The 19,503-nt window shown below is 56.6% G+C and overlaps 1 protein-coding gene across 4 annotated transcripts in view; it reads left to right on the top strand.

The window, feature by feature from the left end:
- The window catches only part of EVL (Enah/Vasp-like), a 147,213-nt gene that overhangs the window by 117,044 nt on the left and 10,666 nt on the right, over positions 1–19,503 (top strand). For all 4 annotated transcript variants that reach the window (XM_077910582.1, XM_077910580.1, XM_077910583.1 and 1 more), the window contains exons 4-8: positions 9,121–9,184; positions 12,527–12,594; positions 14,311–14,540; positions 15,222–15,343; positions 18,303–18,363. In XM_077910582.1, the coding sequence (XP_077766708.1) occupies positions 9,121–9,184; positions 12,527–12,594; positions 14,311–14,540; positions 15,222–15,343; positions 18,303–18,363 (545 nt within the window). The remainder of the gene's footprint in view (positions 1–9,120; positions 9,185–12,526; positions 12,595–14,310; positions 14,541–15,221; positions 15,344–18,302; positions 18,364–19,503) is intronic.

Raw genomic sequence — 19,503 nt, forward strand, 5'->3', positions numbered from 1 at the left:
TTGCCTCTAAGAGAGGTCTGATAGGCCCCACCCTGGAAAGTTAGTAGGTTAATGACCAAATCATGCAGGGGGACTTTGTCAGCACACTGTAAAGGTATGACAGATTTCTATTGTTCTTTATTCTGAGATTCTTTTCAAGGTTTGTTATATGTGCTGCAGTGAGCTTATTAGGAAAGGGAGACAAGTTTTTTCAGCAGGAAAATAAGTGGCCTGAGGAACACAGTCTGAGGGGATGAGGCAGGCTGGTTGGCGGTGTCCTGGCCTGGAAGCCAGGGGCCTAGGTCCCAGCCTCACTTGTCCCGAGAACAGGGCCTCCCAGGCCTTCTATGCAAGGACGAGGACAGGGAGCAGGGGCTGCTGCCTCCACAGGTCTCCTGCTGCCCTTGGCACAGTGCAAAGGCCTGTCTTCTCTAGACTCCAGGCGGGTGCTTCTCACTGTGTGGCCCAGGCCTTAGCTCCCTCTCGGAATCACAGTCCGCGCATCTGCACTGGCTGACCTTCCAGGGCTTCGGGTCATTTAGACACTGGCCTCTTTGATGCAGGGTTAGCCATTGGTCACCAGGGGGTGACGATTGAACCGTAACTTGCAGGCTCAGGAGTGAGGGTCTGTTACAAGGGCATAATGGGTGACCCCTCAGCTACCTCATGTATCAGCCCACCGTGAGCCTCGGTTCATAAGCAAGGCCTTGGTGGGAAAGGCACTGGAAGATTCACCCAGGGTAACCCAGGCAAGCAACTGAGCTGTCATGAAAGCAGGAGGTGGCAGTCAGGGTTGTCTACTGCCCAGACACCTTGGCTTTTTAAGCGTGGAAATAGGGAAGTAGGGAGACATTTGTCCTGGGTGCTGGTCCCAGCTCTACCACCAATTCCTGTGTGGCCTTGGCAAGGCAACTTCAAAGACTCAAGCCCAGACCACAGACTCCATTCCCACATGGGTACTAGCTTACCTGGCAGTAGAAGCCCTGAAAGGAGAGGGAATGGGTGCTAAGGCGTTGGTCTAGGAAGCTGCCTCCATCACAGAGAGCTGCTTTTAAATCAACCCAAAATGCAGGGGCCTTCTAGAGAGAGGGGAAGGAGGCAGCCAGAGATGGCAGAGAGGAGGAGGGGACCTCAGAGGGGCTTGGGACTCTGCCCAACCCAGATTAAGTAGCTGTCGTTTGCTGGCCAGAAATGCCATCAAGCATCACTGAGCAGGTGCTGGATCCTTTGTCCCTGGCACTCCTGGGATCTCAGGTTCCATCTTTTCAGGAGGCCCAGGGGATGCCTTTCCTATAGAGACTAACTCGAAACCTAGCCTGTCCCTTCTGTCCCAGAGGAGCCCAGGGGGTCGATGTCCCAGAGCCTCATGAATGTTAATGGACAGGCAGGAGGACAGTCTCTCTCAGGAGGAGGTGTCAGCAACACCTCGGCTTATCTGCCTACCTTAGGCTGTATAATTTAAAGTGGGGTACCTGGGCCAGGAGCCGTAAGGGCCTCCATCTACCCCGCACCACCAGACTCATAGAGAATGGAGTCACGGAGGAGCACTTGTTCCCTCCGTGGGGACTCTCAGCCATGTGTTTCTTTATTGTAAGGTAATACGTCACACGTGTACAGAATTTGGAAGTTGAAAAAGAGGGAAATAATCCCACAATCTACAGGTAACCACTGTCCCCATCTTGGTCTCTTTCCTTCTTTGTCCTTTTCAGTTTCAGAGAGTTAGAACTAGGTGATCATTGGTTCCATCCTTCTCACTTTATGGTAAACTGAGGCCCAGAGAAGGAGGGATTTCTCAAGGTACCGAACTACTTTGAGCAGAATTCAAACAAGAACTTGGGTGTCCTGGCCCCAAATTCACTCTGAAGGGGATTTGTAGAAACTGGAGCAGTACAGAAGAGGCCAGCCAGGAGTGGGGAGGGAAAATGGGAACAAGGGGGAGCAGGAGGCCTGGGCTGTTCACTCCCGGTGGGGGTTGCTGGGGGCATGAGCATTGTCCACGGCGCAGAGGCCTCTAGGCCAGCACTTGAAAGGCCGCCTGCCTGGTCCTGAAGGCACCCGTGGGAGCAGTGCTAGCAAGGTTCCCGCCCATGAGGACGAGGACCAGCAGTGGGAACCCCACACAGACCCTGTGCGCAGAACATAATACCTCCTCAGGAAACCTGGGCTCCCTCTTCCCTTACCCCATCTGTGGTCATTTCCGAGCCCCACCTCTGTTGGCGACCTGCCATGTCTCTCCTGCTGTAATATCTCAAGGCTTACGAGGCACAGTCGCCGGCCTGACCACTGACTGTTTCCAGCTGTGAGCTGAGAACTTTAAGAATGTGTCACCTGCTGTAGTCTCGACATTTGGTTGGACATCTTCACACGGTTTGCTTGGGGGCCTCATCGTTCACTTATTCAACAAATGCTGCCAGCGTGTTGATCGTAGGCCAGAAACCATGTCCTGGGGGTACAGAGAACAAAACAGTTCTGTCTCTGGAGAGTAGAAGTCAGACCGCTGTTGGCCTGGGTTCATTTTGACTGTCTCTCCTGGTCCGGGCAGGCGTACATACTGTGTCCTCGTGGCCACGGAGCTCCGCACTAGCTGAGTCCCCACAGGGAGGTGCCCCCTACCACTGGGCAGGACCGGGGCCAAGCATCCCCCACGGCTGGTTCATTCTCCTGGAGCCAGTCGTGCGACCTGGTTTTCCTATCTCAGCTGCTCTCCCCCAGCCCCTTTCTGTTACACAAGGGTGGCTTTCCCAAAGATGAGTGTACCTCACATTAGAATCCTCTGTCAAATCTTTATGTCAAAGACAGAGCTGTAGAAGCCTTTAGAAAGTACCAGCGCCAGGTGTGCTCACATCCCACCTCACAACAGCCCTGTGAAGGGTGGGATGATCATTGCCACCCTGCTTGTGGGTCCCACATCCTCCAGGAGCCCCAGGGAGAAGTGCCACTGCTCAGAGATGACCTCAGACCCCCTGGCCCCACTTTGTCCTTTGGTCTGGCTGACACCAGTGCCCCAGGTAGTCATGTGGATTCTCCCTCCAGTCCCCCAGCCTCTGTGGTGTGGGGGCCAGCCCCAGCCCCTCTGGCCAGGCTCCTGCATCACCCCTCCAAGGTGGGCTCATGGCTGGAGTTTGGCCCAGCCTCAGCCCCATCTAACTTTGCTTTCTCCTCTATCTTCTCCCACCTCCTGACCCCTAAGGATGAATAGTCCTCCTCTGGGTCACCAGCATGTTCTGTAGGAGCAGATGTCTGATGGATCTTAAAGCTGTCTGGAAAGTGGGCCTCAGAGATGGCAGGAAGTCAGCTCCTTCCCCCAAGAAGCATCACTGTCCAGCGGGACGTGGAGCAGACAGGCCCGGCTGCGAGTATCAGTGTGGGCCTCACCCCCGTGCCCTGACCCTCGCTCTGTTCAGACAGGCGTCTGCCAGGGCAGGCACAGGCCACCCTCCGCCCGGGCCGGGCCCACACACCGGTCACGCACCAGCACCCTGCTTCTCCCCACCTTTGTTTGCTGTTCCACCTCACATTTCCCTTTTTCTCGTTCACATGTCTGTAGTGCCGACAGGTTCTCTATCGTAACTTTGGCAACACTTATCTGAGCCGCATGAGAGAGGATGAGGGTTGTCTTCATTGAAGCCCCAGACCAGCGCCCATCCTCAGCAAGCTGTGACATGGAGGCCAGCGTCAGGAGCCCCTTGGCCTCAGCAGGTCCCCTCACCTGCAAGAGACACCACCACACCTTATACAGGGCTCTGGTGGGACCGACTGGGCGGTGCAGGCAGGCATGGAGGCTGGCAGAGAGGACTGCTCTGTGAGTGGGGAGCCTTCCTAAAAGCACCAGCAGCCCGACTGGTGTAAAGGGCCGTTTGAGTGTGCAAGGATGCAGGCAGGCCAGTGATTAGCAAGAGATGTTGGACTCGGAGGAGAGGCCAACCAGAGAATTCGCTTTTTTTTTTTTTTTTAAGGGGGCTCCACACTCAGCACAGAGCCCAACATGGGGTTCACACAGCCTGAGCTGAGATCAAGGGTCAGATGCTTAACCGACTGAGCCACCCAGGCACCCCTAGGAATTTGCTTTTAGTACTAATAAAAAAGAAGTTTCCAGGCCTTTATGGTTTACAGAGTACTTTTTCATGCAGTCTGTTTATTCTTCACAGCAGCTTTGTGAGGTGCCACTGTTGGCTTTAGAAGTCATATTTACATTTATTTTATAGGCAAGGAGGCCCAGCTGACAGGTGTGGGCCCAAGCCCTGGCCAGGCCTCCTCCCTCCCAACCCTGGGCCATCTCCCTGCCTGCCTGCCCAGATCAGTACCTTGTGGGGACAAGGCAGATAAACATGATCTCCCCAAACGAATGTCTGGCCTACGTTTCCACAGAGGGGTGTCAGCACACAGCTATGTGCAGAGCCGAGGGGGTTCTGTGCCGAAGAGCACATCAAACACAGAGCCCTGTGACAAAGACTGAGTCCTGCTGCCAGCTCAGTCCTGGTCATGGCAGGGGATAGTTAGCCAGGAAACCCTCCCTTGACCAGCCTCCTCTCTGAACAAGCCTGAATTTAGGGATCGCTTGTGTTTCTGTGGCTCATCTCTTAAGGGATTTTTATTTTCATCTGAGTGAGTTCAGCCCCCTCCCTTCACCTGTGGTCACGAGTTCCCTCTAACCATCCCACCTCAATTCAGCAAAACATACCAAGTGTCTGGTGTGAGCTGGGTACTATGCACGGGGTGATGAGTAAGAGATATGGTCTCTGCCCTCAAGCAGCCCAAGACCTCATAGGGAAGACAAGAGTGCTTGCAAACGTCTATAATATTAGTGAGAAAGCTGTGCTGTGACAAGCCCTTGCATATTAACCAGTGAGGAATGTGAGGATATAAGAAGGCTTCCTGGATGAGGTGACTGTGGCGTTGAGCCTTGCAGACAGCACCCCAGGTAGACTGAGTGCCCCAGCCAAGGACAGAGAGGTGGGGAGCACAGCATGTGGTCAGTCGAGGGAGCAGATGTGAAAGGTCTGCTGCAGAGGTGGGGCTGGAAGCAGCAGCTACCCGGTAGGCTGGAGTCCTCTTCCACCGAGTGTAGCCCCAACCCCCTGGCTTGTGTTTGCCACCGATCATGGAGGCTGTGATGTGTGTGGAAGAGGGGCAGGAAGCAAGGGGAGAGGGTGGAGGCAGAGGGTCCAGTCAGTCCAGGAGAGAAATGCCGAGGCAGGCATGTGGGCATGGAGAGGCGGGTGGGCTCCGTCGGGGTCTTGCACAATGCTGCAGTAAGAGTTGATCACCAACTGGAAGTGGGAGGCCAAGGAGGGCGGGGGAGCCAGGGGTCCCCCCTATCCCTCTCACCAGGATCCTGAAGGCGAGGGGATGGCTGACCTGAGACGACTCCATGGCAGGGGTCTCTGCATGGCCTCCACCTTGGCTTCCAGTTGCACCACAGGGACTACCCAGAAATAACTCGGCTCTGGGACACATGGGAGTGATTAACAGCCACCCAGTGTTCCAACCCCGGGATTTCCCACTGAGGAAGCTCCTGCAAATGGGCTGTGCCAGGGCTTTCCCAAGGAATCCTAGACAGCTCAGGAGGAGAAATCCTCCCCCCTGCCCTCCTCCCTGCTCTGCCACTGAGGCCACTGGGGCCAGTGGGGGAAATAGGCCAGGAGTAAGGAAGGAGACAGTGGGAACCTCATGGCTGCTGCAGATACCCCGTGTGACACTCCCAGGCCCCTTTCCCGGGCCGCAGCTCCCACCTCTGAGACAAAGGGACCGTGCTTCCTAACATTAAGGATCCTTGTAGTTCAAAACAGACTAACATTTTCTTGGTTTGAGAAGAATGGAACGCCTTATACAGCCAAGCCTTTTCTCTTCCTCCTTTGCAGTGTCTAAAATTCCAACTGTCTAGTGTTTTGTTTTTTTGTAAGATTTTATCGATTTATTTATGAGAGACACAGAGGCAGAGACATGGGTAGAGGCAGAAGCAGACTCCTTGCAGGGAGCCCGATGTGGGACTCAGTCCCAGGACCCTGGGATCACGACCTGAGCCGAAGGCAAACACTCAACCACTGAGCCATTTGGGCGTCCCCCAACTGTCTAGTCTTGAAGTATGCCTGCAGTGTAGGGGCCAGAGCCCCCTGGGAACAGCCAGGTTCCTGTCCGACGTCCTCCACCCTCTGAAGGAATTGGCTGGCTGAAGGTGTTGGGAGGAAGTCCAGCCCAACAGGCAGAATGAGGGTCACCAGCACAAGACCACCACAGACCACAGACTGTGGAGGCCATCTGCTGCCATCTAGGGTCCTAACAATGGGATGGGAAAGAGTCCCAGTGACCGAGGCCAGACCAGGCCAGCAGACACAGAGATGTCTGAGCTGTTAGCAGAGCTCAAGCATCACATGACCTCAGTGCTAGGAGAGCCTAGCTCAGATAAGGATGGGCTCTAGTCCTTAGACCACGTGCTAGACAGGGTCTCTGGGACGGGCTCAACCCTGGAAGAAGGGCGACTCCAGATTCAGACACAGGCTCAGCAGCCGAGGCCAGGCCCTGAAGTGAGGCAGAGCAGCTGCCCCTGATTCCCAGAATGGGGTGAGGAGGGGAGGCTGAGATGTCTCAAATCCTTCCTGCCTCAGCCAGGACAAGTGGGTAGAGGCATAGACCCTCTGGGTGGGGGTCAGAGGACACCTGTCCAACCTGTGGTCCTGGAGAGCCAGCCTGCCACCCTGCCACCTTCATTCTTCACTCTTAAGCTGGTCTCAGTCCGACCCCATGGTGTGATTGAACAGAAGGGAGAGTGGCCTTTTGCAGGTCAATTGAGTCTGGCTCTGCCACTTGCTGTCTGTGAGACCCAGAGCAAGTCATTTCCCCTTTCAGGCCACCTCACCCATTACAGTTCCACTCAGTGGCTGACAGAGTTGCAAGAATGAAGGTGAATTTCAATTAAATTAGGAAAGTGAGGACCCCTGGGTGGCTCAGCAGTTGAGTGTCTGCCTTGGGCTCAGGTCATGATCCTGGGGTCCTGGAATCGAGTCCCACATCAGGCTCCCTGCATGGAGCCTGCTTCTCCCTCAGCCCATGTCTCTGCCTCTCTCTTTCTCTCTCTCATGAATAAATAATAAATCTTTTTAAAACAATTTAGGAAAGTGCCTGGACTCTGCCGGATAGCAGAGATCTGCTCCCACTCCTACTTCCTGAGAACAAGGAGGAAGGAGCACTAGCACCTGGGTCTTCCCTGTAGGAGAGAAAGAGCCCCATCAAGGATTTGTTGTTTATTTGTTTGTTTTTAGGATTTTATTTATTTACTTGAGAGAGTGAGAGAGAGCACACACGAGTGAGGTGAGGGGCAGAGGGAGAGGCAGGGACCCTGATGTGGGACTCAATCCCAGGACCCCAGGATCACGACCTGAACCGAAGGCAGATGCCCAACTGACTGAGCCACCCAGGTGCCCCAAGGATGTGTTTTAAATTTTCAAAAGTCTGTGCTGAACATGTTACATGTTACTTAAAGTCAGAAAAACCAATTTCTATTAAAAAGATCAAAATTATATGTTAAATTATTTAATTTTTAAAACGTGTTTAGAGTTGGAGAAAGAAAGCTGAGATTGATCTGATGCCTATCGTGTGCCAGGCCGCCACGCGAGGTATTTACAAGTCATGTCTGTAAAAGCACTTAGGCACCTTCTCTCCTGCCCATCATGAGAGCGCAGCAGAAGGCACCAAGCAAGGGCGGGCTCCGGCAGCTTGACCCAGGGAAGCATTTTTCCCTGAGTGCTGGAGGGCACTCTCCTCCCACCAAGCAGAAGGCCCACTGGCCTCCTCCTTCCCCAGCTGGAACATTCATACTGGGACCAGGAAAGCAGCAAGACGTGGCTCCCTAAGAACTTGACTAAAGTGGGTACTAGGGCCCAGGACAGCAAGTCTAGAGACTGCTGAACGTGGAAGCTCGCTCAGGGCATGGAAAGATTTGACCCACGTCGTGTCCCTCCTGGTGGTAGAGACAGGGTCTTTGAGGATGGGCAGGTTTAAGACCTCTGTGGAAGCAAGCATGTGGTCGTGGTCACATGGAGGTAGTGGCTTCTGTTGCTGGGACTGGGCAACAGTAGCTGCCTGGGAGGCACACAGGAGACTCCTGCACGGGGAGGAGACTGCCCTACAATCAGATGATCCATTTTGGCTTTGAGATTCTGTTGTTCTCTCTCCCCAGCTGTGCCCCAGATCCAGGGACCACCTGCCAGTCCTTCTGCAGCTCAAAGCACTTGTGGGAGAAGCCTTGCACACATTGTGGGCTTTGCTATGGGCTAACCGTGGCTGCCCCTTTGTCCTAGAGGGGAGACAAGCTCCTTCCCCATGTAGTCAGTGAGGTCAGACCAGCCTGCCCAGGGTCCCTCCCTGTCACTGTGACTCTGTGCAGTTCCTCAGTGACATCTGAGCTGGCAAAGAGAAGGGAACAATCAGCTCTTTCTCAGTTTAGGGCAGAAGCCTGCCTTTTCTTGCACGAGTGGCACAGCGCCAGCCCCCATCTGAACATAGGGTGCACGCAGCAGACCTGGACTGCTCTGGGCCCTGCCTTCAGAGTCCAGGGCAAGGGTGTGGCCTGGAAGGCTCTGTCCGTGACAGCCTCTGCCATCTGTGCCTCACTGTGTCCTTCCCACCCACAGCTGCAGGCTCCTAGATGCAGACAGGAGGGCCCCGCATCGTGGTGAGGAGCCCAGGCTGCGGCCCCACCAGACCAGATGTGAAATCCCTGGCTCTGACACCGAACCCACTGAACCTTCTGCTCAAAAGGCAGGACAGAATGGATCTCCTGGGTTTGGTGATACTGAGCGCACTGGTGATTTTAGTTGGAACGGCTTGGTGGGACGTGGAGAGGCCTGAGACAGTGAAGAAGTAAGGACACGGCAAGTGCAGTGTGAAAGGGAAGGAGAGAGGGTTCGATAGCTACGTGATGGACTCTGAGCCACGCGAGCAATGTTGTCCTGTACTGGGCTCTGAGAGAAGAACCTTAAGACGGGGAGAGAGAGGTGATTGATGGGACAGGCTGGAGACCCGTTGAGAGGGCAGGGACCGCTCCTGTGGGCCAGGAGGGCAGATGGGGAGAGCTCCAGGTTACTTTGCCAGAGCCTTCCTTCTCCACTAACCACTGTGCTTCTGTGCTTCTCTGCCCCACAGGCCCCTCCACCCAGCGTCAGGTGCAGAATGGCCCCTCTCCTGAAGAGATGGACATCCAGAGAAGGTAATCCCCCAGCCAGGGCCAGTGGCACCCTGTGGCGAGCAGAGGACACGCCTGCAGCTAGGGCCAGGATTCCCAGAGACACACACCAGGGTGGGGACAGGCCAGACCAGAAGGAAGAGGGAGCACGTTCATTGTGGCTTTGCCAGACCGAGGAAGGGAACGTGTGGTCTCATGGAGACCTCCGGTCTGCAGCATCCTGGGTGCTGTTCACTTACCTCACTCAGCCCTCCCACGTGTGTTAGGAGGTGATTGTCATGCTGTGGAGGGGTTCGGTGATGTGACCAAGGCCACGCTGCTGGAGATAGGCAGGCCGACCCACCCAGGGCTGCCCGCCACTCCCTCACTGGCTGCCTTGGGCGGGTGCCAGAGCCTCTCAGGAGGATCTTGACCCCAGCCCACTCACCTCCCAGTTGAGACTAAGGTGGACAAAGGTGGTGAATGCCCTTCAGCGGCTGCAGCTGCTCTCCAACTGCTTGGCCGGGGCCGAGTTGTTGTCCTCATTTGCCAGGCCATGGAGGAGGCAGCTCCCATGGGATGTGAGCCTTGAATGACACCGACCCCCACTCCAAGGAGCTTCTTTTTTTTTTTTTTTTTAAGATTTTATTTTTATTATTTATTCATGAGAGATACAGAGAGAGGGAGAGGCAGAGACACAGGCAGAAGCAGGCTCCATGCAGGAAGCCCGACGTGGGACTCCATCTGGGGTCTCCTGGATCACACCCTGGGCTGAAGGCGACGCTAAACCGCTGAGCCACCCAGGGATCCCCTCCAAGGAGCTTCTAAAGCACTCAGACTGGGAGGAGGGGCCAGTACCATTGTCCTGAACTTACAGAAGAGTTCGTGGTGGCCAAGGAGGGAGCAGCCACCCCAGGTCACGTTGCCAGGAAAGGCAGGGCCAGGGCGTGTACCCGGCCTACCATCGCCTCGGCAGGGGCTCTGCGTCTCTGAGAGGCTCTGCATCGGGCTCTGTGGGAGCTGTGCCCAGGACGAGGGCCGGGTGCAGGCCTTCCCCACCCAGGTTCTTGGACGAGGGGCTGAGCCGGGGGCCTGCAGCTAGCCTCATGTGGAATCTTGGGCTGGGAGTTGGGGAGGCCCCGTCCCCACCCCTCAGCTGGCTGGGAGGATCTCCAGGGCCCTCCTTCCTCTAGCCTTTCCCCCACCCTGAGGACTGAAGGCCATAGCTGGTAACCTCTGAGTGCCTTCTGGCCCACGGGGTGCTCTGTAACCCTGGGCACCTTCCTGCTCTAGGCCTGTTACCCATTGGAACATAACAGTGGTATTCCTCACCCTGCCCACCTCAAAGAAATAAAGATGGGACTGTGCTTCTAGACTGCCTATGGACAGGAGACTCCTTTTATCAATTCCCACGGGTCTCTTGATTCCATGGGCCTGTCTTCTGGCCCCTCAAGAATACAGCATGTTGTTGCCTGTGAAGGGCTTTTACAGGCTTTGGTTCGTTTTACTTCTCACACTAACCTTCCAAGGCTCCTGTTACTGGTACCATCCCTTACATAAGCCTGGAGAGTGGAAAGGACTTATCCAAGGTAACGAGCAGTTAGAGGCAGCACCAGGATCGGCACCCCCTCCGGCCCCCGCTCAGCCCTCTGCTGGGTCTTGGGGCTGCTTCCACCCTGAGAAGGTAGACTCAGGAATGATGTACAGGGCAGAGCTCTCAGAACTGGTTACACACCAGCCTGCATTACCTTGACCCACCACGGAAGGCCCGCATTCCTTCGGAGGCCACCTACAGTCCACGCTCCGTGGGCTGGAGCGCCCCCTGGAGGCCTGCGACCTGCTCCTCTGTCCCTGCCGGTCACCTCACACCGAGGGAGGCCCAGGGGAGAGATGACTTCCGCGGGGGCCCAACACGAGGTGGTGACTCTAAGCCCAGGAACCTTGTACCCTCTCACAAACAGGGTCTGAAATCCACACCTGATTTTTGAGGACTTCCAAGTGCCTTCATTTTACCAGGGGCAGCTAAGCATACGGATCCTGCTGGGAAAGTTGGAGTTTTGGGTGATGTGTCAGCATCTTGGATAGAGAAGCTGATGCAGGCACTGTTGGGAGCTTTTCAAACACCTTTCGCGCCAGAAGGGTCTTTACCGTTATTTCATAGGGCACACATAGCCCTTCTAAGAGCCCCCTGAACATGTGTTGTGGTGCTTCTTCTGCAGAGAAGCCGATGTCTGGGGAAGGGGTGTGACTTGCCCACAGTAACAAAGCCATGATCCCAGAACAGGAGCCCAGAAAGGTCGCTACCTCTGAATGGTCTTTGCAGTAAACTCTGGGTCCCCTCTGGAAAAGGTGCTGTGTCATTGACCGTTCTTGAAGATGAAGGCAGCTGTATTTATTCCTTCCTATGTGTATCTGTTGCTTCACAAAGCACTTACTGAGCAGCTGCTACGTGCCAGGCATGGTTCCAGCACCAGAGAAGCATCAGCTCACTGAAAACTGAGTGTGCAGTGCAGACCCATGGCCAGCAGCTTCCCGCTCTGCCGCTGCCCTTCGTGGCCAGGGCAGAAACCACAGCTTGCCTCTAGCACGCTTTCACATTGAGCCCAGAGTAGGTGTGAGAACATCCCTTCACCCTGTGCTTCATCAGCAGAGCTAATTAAAGCTAAAGCAAGGTTAAAGCCTTGCTGCTCTCCGGAGTCTGCATGACTTCTGCCTCGGCATCTCAGTTCCGGATTCTGTAGAAATATTTGTGGGTTGGTGTCCTCACTCGACCAGCCTTCAAGAGCACCGAGGTCACTCTGCCTTAAGGACCCAGGATGCTAGTGCCCACTGAGGCACACACAGCATCACACTGCAGCCTACCAGATGGCTCTCTGATGCAGGCCTGGCCTGCGGCTAGATCTGGGGTAAAAAGAATGAGGACATGCCGGCTTAGTGTCCCTTCTCTTGGCAACCAGCAATGCCTAAAAATCGTTCCAGGAAACATAGTCATTTGTATTAAGAATGGGCGACCCTAAGGTCAGGTCTGCTGAGGTTCTAGGCCCCCCAAAAGCTAGATGAGCACGTCCAGCCTGGGGAAAAGCTTGGTCACTCAGCCAGATGGTCGCCCCAGCCTTCATGAAATTGTTCAAGGGTACTGCCAGCACTCAGCTGTTCGGGGACCTGGAACCAGTCACATGCCCCACCTCCCTTCAGTGAGGACAGCGAGCCTGGCAGGCGGGGCCAGAGGGGAGGGGGCGAGCTCACCGCTGAGGCCCCCAGCCCCGGGCGTGCAGTGGCTCTCAGGGAGTGCCAGTGAAACCCAACTCTGCAGCCCAGGCTCCCGGACACAGAACCACATTGTTCTCAGCTCCGAGAAGTCAGATCTGCTCTGCTGTTGTTTTTCAGACAAGTGATGGAGCAGCAGCACCAGCAACAGCGTCAGGAGTCTCTAGAGAGAAGAACTTCAGCCACAGGTGAGAGCCCCTGTGGGGCCTGTTTCTCTAGCTGCTCCCAGCTCCTTTACTGGGCACCTCTGGCCCTCCATGAAGAGCTGCTGGTTGCATAGATCTCCCTGTGTGATAGTCCCATGAAAGCAGGGGGACAAGAGAACAGCTCGGGGAAGAGGATCAGTTCAGCTCTGTCCGGCCCTCGCCACCAGCCTCCGGTCCCCCAGCACTCAGTGCCTGAGCAGATGCTCGGTGGGCATAGCCTGTGTCTCTGGCACCGTGCTAAGGGTTAGGAACACAGCAGTCGAGGCAGAGACAGCCCCAGCTCAGCGTCCTGTCAGGGACATCCTGTCAGGGAGCCCCTGTCAGGGTAACACTGAAGCATCACAGTGCACGCACGGCGACTAAGTGCGAGGCGTACCTGCCCCGGGAGTCAGGAGCCCTGCAGACAAGGTGCAGTATCGTCCTAAGCATTGACCAGAACCGAGCACAGTAAGGCCAGAGGTTCCCTGAAGAGTGGCGATGCTGGTTAGTGAGCACAGGACTTCCCGGCTCAGCGAGCGCTTTCAGATCCTTTGTTTTACATACTTCCTTCCAACACCCTGCGCAGTAAGCAGGTGGATGGTACCCTGTTTCACTGATGAGAAAACCAAGCACCAGTGCCCAGTGGCAAGGTGGAGGGGCTCTGCCCAGTGGCAAGAGCCCCCCCACCTCATGCAAAGAGCCCCCCCACTGGGCTCTGCCCAGTGGCAAGAGCCCCCCCCCCACCTCATGCAAATGCTAGCTGGTAGCACCCCCAGCTCCACTAGACCCCCGGTGGGGCCCCCCCTGCCCGTCCTGTGTCAGCCCTGCCCGTCACTCCTGCCCGTCACAGCTGGCCCCCAGGTGCAGAGGCCTGGTGCCCACAGCACTCCTGGTACCTCTTCCTACTCTTGCATTTCCCTTCCTCTTTTTCCTTCTTCGACCTCACTCCTCCTATACCAGACTTGACTCCTCATCTGTCACCGTCCTGGCACGGTGGCCACTTCCCTGCAGTTTGGGCTCTGAGGTCAGAGCCCCCCCTTCTGTATGCCAGCGTGGCACATGTGCCTGGTCCCAGTAGCACGTGTCATTCTGCCACAGTTGTAGATGTGCATTTATCTGTGTGACTCGCTCCCTGCTTACCCACGAGGCCATGAGCAGGGAGCCTGTGGCTGCTTTCCCCAGCACCTGCTACAGTGCTGGGCACACAAGGGAGGCTCAGTGAGCGCTGGGTGGAGGCTGTTCAGATGGTGGACAGAGGACTGCTCAGCACTGCCCCCTCACATAGGCCCCCAACAGCCCTGCAACCACAGTTACCTGCTACAGTCCCCAGAGGCCTTGGGTCAGTCACAGCTGCATCTCAGAGACCAACAAGGGCTGGTCCCTGGGGTGGTGCTAGGTACAGAGAAGGACAAAGAGATACAATTTGTGCCACCAAAGCCCTTCATCTCCCATGGGAAGACCATGATTAGAGCAAGAGAAGGTTAGCTAAGCTCAACAGATGTTCACTATGTGACACTGTAAGTCCAACCAAGCCCCAGAATGCTGGGGAGACCAGCGTAGGGAGGGAAGGGACCAGGGCTAGGTGCATCCCATGGGGGCTTCCTGGAAGAAGCAGCCTTGAGCTGATCCCTCAGAGGAGCAGGCTTCCCTCTGTCGCTCCACCCAGGGAAGTAGCCGCGGGGGACTAGGGACTGACTAAGCCCCACTCTTGCATTTCAGGACCCATCCTCCCACCGGGGCACCCCTCATCTGCAGCCAGCGCCCCCCTCTCATGTAGCGGACCCCCGCCCCCGCCCCCACCCCCTGTCCCGCCTCCACCCACGGGGGCCACCCCCCCACCCCCACCCCCACTGCCAGCCGGAGGAGCACAGGGTGCCAGCCATGACGAGAGCTCCGTGTCCGGCCTGGCTGCCGCCTTGGCTGGGGCCAAGCTGAGGAGAGTCCAGCGGGTAAGCGTCCATGGGTACGGGCGGGCCGGGCCCCTAACTGCCCCCATGTATAAGACCCCAGGAAAGCCCTCCAGCGTAGACACCATCTGTGCCACCCGGCACTGTGCCAGCCACAAGATGCTCTCAGTTTCTAACCTCCCTCATGCTGACCGTCATAGGCGGGGCAAGAAGCATCCCCTTGCAGATGAGGGGACCAAGGCACAGGCATGGAAGCAGTTTGCCCACCGTGTGGCGGTCAGATGCAGGGTTCCGACTCAGACCCAGGTCTCCTGGATCTGGGTCCCTCTCACTTCCCACACCAATCCTAGATGCCAGCAGTGCCATGCCCCGCGGCCTGTCCCAGCACCTCTGCAGTGACCTGGAAGGGGGATCGGCCATGGGGCAGCTGAGTGGCTGTGACTCTGACAGCATCTCTGACACTGCCTCTCCTTCCCTTCATGTCTACACCCACCTTAGCAGGGGCACTGACATGAGCCAGCAGTGCTGGGCAGCGACCAGCCAGTCCTGTTCCCTTGCTGGACTCTGGCTTGGTCCCCTGTGGAGCTGGAGGGATGAGCCTCGAGAGCCGTGATCCTCCTTGCCACCATCATAGGAATCCCATCCATGCTTACATGTGCCCCCTCCCCCTCCAGTGACATCCCCCCCAAGATCCCAGACTAATGCTACATCCTTACCTCCTAGCCAGAAGATGCCTCTGGAGGCTCCAGCCCCAGCGGGACCTCCAAGTCTGACGCCAACCGGGCGAGCAGTGGGGGTGGAGGAGGAGGCCTCATGGAAGAAATGAACAAGCTGCTGGCCAAGAGGTGGGTGTTCAGGCCCCCCAGACCCAACTACTTGTCAGGGACTTCCTGCTCCTCAGCATCAGAGCATAGCCCTTGCCCAGTCCCAGGGCCCACTGTCACCTGGGCTCAGCCAAGCAGGGAACTTTAATCAAGTTCCCCTCCTCGAGGGCTCACCCTGAGGCATCAAGCCCAGAGGAGTCGTCTCAGCTCTCAGCTCCTCCTGACCTCACTGATTGACGCAGCTTCCATGTACCAACCTCACCCTAAGCAGGGGGAAATTTGGAGCTAATCTTAGACATTGGTTCAGGGGGGGAAGAGGCTCCTTCCTCACACTTAAGATCCCAGCATAAATGAGATGCCTCAGTGCTGGAGCCACTCAGAGTCTACCAGGGCAAATGCGTGCCGCGGGACCAGTCCCACAGATCATTGTGGAGGACACAGGGAAGGCATTCTGAAGCAGAGGAGCCCAGAGGGCACCACCCTGGGAGTTCCACCCACGTCCTGGCTGAGTGCTGGGGCCGCAGGCCTAGTCATCCCCTTCTCTACCACACTAGCAGGTGTGGCTCCAGCTTGCCCAAGGCCATCAGCCTGTCCCTGTGCCACACAGTGACTCCCCAGCTGGAGAGGCCAGGCAGGCAGACCTTTTCACAAGGGTTGCAGAGCTTGGGTTCTCCTTATAAACGTGGCATAGCAGCAGGAATGTGCTGACATAGGTTGCCAATGCCATGGCTCCCCTGGGCACCAGAGCAAGGGGCTCAGGGGCAGACCTCACCCATCAGAATGCTCCTTCTTGTCCACGAAGCAGCATCCGAGCCCTGCTCCAACAGTGACACCCACCCCCCAACCTCTTCGCACTTTCTGGGTACGTCCCCTGTCCTCCAAGCGGACTCACCCTGAGTGAGAACTGGGCTGGGGGATCACCTCACTAAGTGCACACAGCTCTGAGAGGATGAAGTGGGAAACCTAGGCCCCCAGAGTGCAGGTCATTGGGCTTTGCAACAAGGGCAGAGCCAGCATTTCCTGCCCAGGGCCTCTGCACACATGGCAAGGGACAGGAGAAGGAGCCTGCTGTGAATGGCAGAAAGAGCTGTGAGGCTGAGTACCTACGACACACAAGGTAACCAGGAACAGGGACAGACCATGAACAGTTGTCACACAACAGAATGGAGGCTTGCAGGGTGATATGGCTACCCACCAGTGAAAGCCACTCCCTGGGGAAAGCCAGGAGGGCTCCAAAGGGGAGGTTCCACATGCGCACGGCCCGGAAGGAGGAGAACACATGTCCAGGCAGAGGCGAGTGGGCAGTGTTACAATACTGGGAAGGCTGAGATAGCCGCTGGGCCTAGAGCCCAGGGTGTGGAGGAGTGACGAAGGTCAGGCTGCAAGAGATAGCCTTGTTTGCAGGCACGTCGGGCTCCATCTCACAGAGGTGAACAGAGCCTTGGGTAAAAATAGATGTTTTTTGAAAAGAAAATACACTTTCTCCAAGTCCAAAAGCAGTGCATCAACAATAACAAGTAGGCCTAGCTGGTTCAGACCAAACGCAGAGGAAGTTCCTGAGGACAGGAAAAGGCTGGTGTCACCAGGAGCCCGTGAGACGCCCAGATGCTGGCGGGACAGCCGAGGCCCTGCCAAGAACAAGCATGAGTGCACCCCGCCCGCACGGTTCAGCGAGGCACTCTTGGAAGCCCGGAGTTTCGGCCTCTGCCCGGCCTCTCTCCCAGCGGCAGGGGGCACAGGCGGGAAAGTCCGCGCGGCCAAGAGCCCTCCCGGGACTGGCATGCCTGCCTGCTCTGTGTCTTTAGAAGATTAAAGCTTGGCTCTGGGTGGAGACAGTGTCATAGAGCAAAGTGGCAGTGGGGAGCCCAGCCAGGGGGCCACCGTTGTCCAGGAAGAGGGGCTGCCAGCTGGTGCTGGGTATCAGCAGGAAGACAGGACAGACGTGAAATACCAGGCAGAGGCAGAACTGGCTCTACTCTTTTTTTTTTCTTTAATATTTTTGTGTATTCACTTGAGAGAGGGAACATGAACGGGGGGAAGGGCAGAGGGAGAAGCAGACTCCCTGCCGAGCACGAAGCCCCACGCAGGACTCGATCTGAGGACCCTGGGATCATGACCTGAGCTAAAGGAGACACGTCACTGAGCCACCCGGGCGCCCCCAGAACTGGCTCTGCTCTTGTGAGGAAGAGGTTGGTGGGGAGGATTCCCTGGGGGTGTCTCTCGGCTGTGATAGCCTCAGCCTCGCAGAGCTGAGGAGCCCCGAGGGCATACTCTGAGGAATACGGAGGGGCGTGTAGCTCAGGGCGTCAGCCAGACGTTCGCCACTGAGGAGGCCAAAACACAGGTGGGCTTTAGGGGCTAAGAGAAGGGGTCCGTGCAAGTGGGGAGCAGGCAGGTTGACCAGAGGGCATCAGCTGCAGCTCTCTGGGATCCTCCCCTTTCTGAGCAGGGGCAGACTCAGCCGTGATCAGGGAAGGCACCGCGGCAGGACTGAGTTCTGAGGCAGGAAGAGGTACTTCTGCCTTCTACGAGGCAGTGGGATTCGCTTACCAAGGCCAGTCAGGCTGAAGACAGAATGCCCCGACCTGTGACCCAGGGGCGCCTCTCCCCATCCCACGTGCCTGGCCTTGAGCGTCCTGGGGGAAGAGCTGCCACCCACCCAAGCCCAGGCTTGGTGAACCCAGCCCTGGGAACCTAGACAGGGTGCAAATCAACTTCTTCTAGCCCTCAGGTGCTGTAAACAGACACAGGAATGTTCCCCGGCCCCTGTTCTCCCTGCCCAGACCAGTTTTGTGTCCAGGGTCATGCAACGAGCACAGAAGGCCTGGGCATTCAACAAGGCATTGCCTCCTTCACACCAAACACGGTTCAGATCCCCACCACAGGTTCCTCTGAGGACCAGGCTGTGTCCAGCAGAGGCATCTGGGTCAGCGTGAGAATCTTCAGGAGCTGATTTGCACCTTCTTCCTCCTTGTGTTAGGAGAAAAGCAGCCTCCCAAACAGACAAGCCGGCTGATAAAAAGGAAGACGAAAGCCAAGCGGTAAGCAGACCCCAGCCCTCGCCACCCTGGGCGCTCACCAGTGGGAGATGCCAGGCCTTTGAGGCACTGATATGCGCCTGGTTTGGACATACTTGTGATAGAAACTTCACCAGGTGTTTCACAGGACGGACAAGAGAGTTTGGGGTGGGGGTGGGGGGGTGCAGAAGAGCCTGCCAAGCACTCAGTCTGGCCCTCCCCACACTCTGGGCGGCAGGCCTGGGCTCTCTGAGCATCCAACAGGCCCTGCTTTGCCCTGGAGGTCACAACTTCACGAGGTCGGATAAAAGGCTGAGAAGCAGGATCCAGCCCAGGAGTCCCGTGAAGGGAAAGCCTGCAGGCCTGCAGTCAGAGTGCACTCGCAGTAGGTGACGTCTGCTGGAAGACTGGGGCAGTTTATATTCTCAAATTATTTCTAAAAAGATTCCACTTGAGTCCATTGATTCCAATAGGAGCTGCAAGTGAGCTGAGCAGAGGACCCTGGAGCCCAATCTGGCCATACAAGCTCCAAGCATCTGCTTCTACTTGGGGTGGCTGACTTTCCCTCTGTGTTAAGCTTTTCTTACAAAAATAGGCCCCTGGTGCAGTGGCTGATCTTAGACCCTAACTATAAGGGGCGTACAGTTTGCATCTCAGGGGTAGGAGCCAGGACAAGTATAACCAGCAGGTTGGTTGCTGCCTTACGTCCCACCATCAGCAGGCTGGGCTCATCTGGGATACCCCCCCCCCCGCCCCTGCTCTGGCCCTGCCAACCGGGTTTCCCTTTCTCTGACCCTCATGCCTGGGCACATGCAGTCCTTCGGCCCCTCCAGCCAGCTTCTCATCTCTGTGTAAACATGGCTCCCCCCAAAATAGCATCCCAGACCCCCAGGCTAAGTGAGGCTGCCCACTGCTTGATCCCTAGCCCTGTGCACGCACTTGTGCTCATTCAGATGCACTCTGTCCTGCTGGTACTAGGCCCTGGGAGGACCAGGCTGGTGTACTGCTCCCTGGAGTTGGCCCAGCTAACGCCCCACGCATTTCTACAATTGCAGGGTTGTCACAGGCACCAAAAGCCTGTGGTCTCGCTTCAGCGTTCCTGAATCAGCGCTGGCTTTTCCAGGCAACTGCAGGGCCACCTAGCCCCGTCCAGAACCCTCGACA

This window comes from Canis aureus, chromosome 9 (genome assembly GCF_053574225.1).
Source record: "Canis aureus isolate CA01 chromosome 9, VMU_Caureus_v.1.0, whole genome shotgun sequence".
Lineage (NCBI taxonomy): Eukaryota > Metazoa > Chordata > Mammalia > Carnivora > Canidae > Canis > Canis aureus.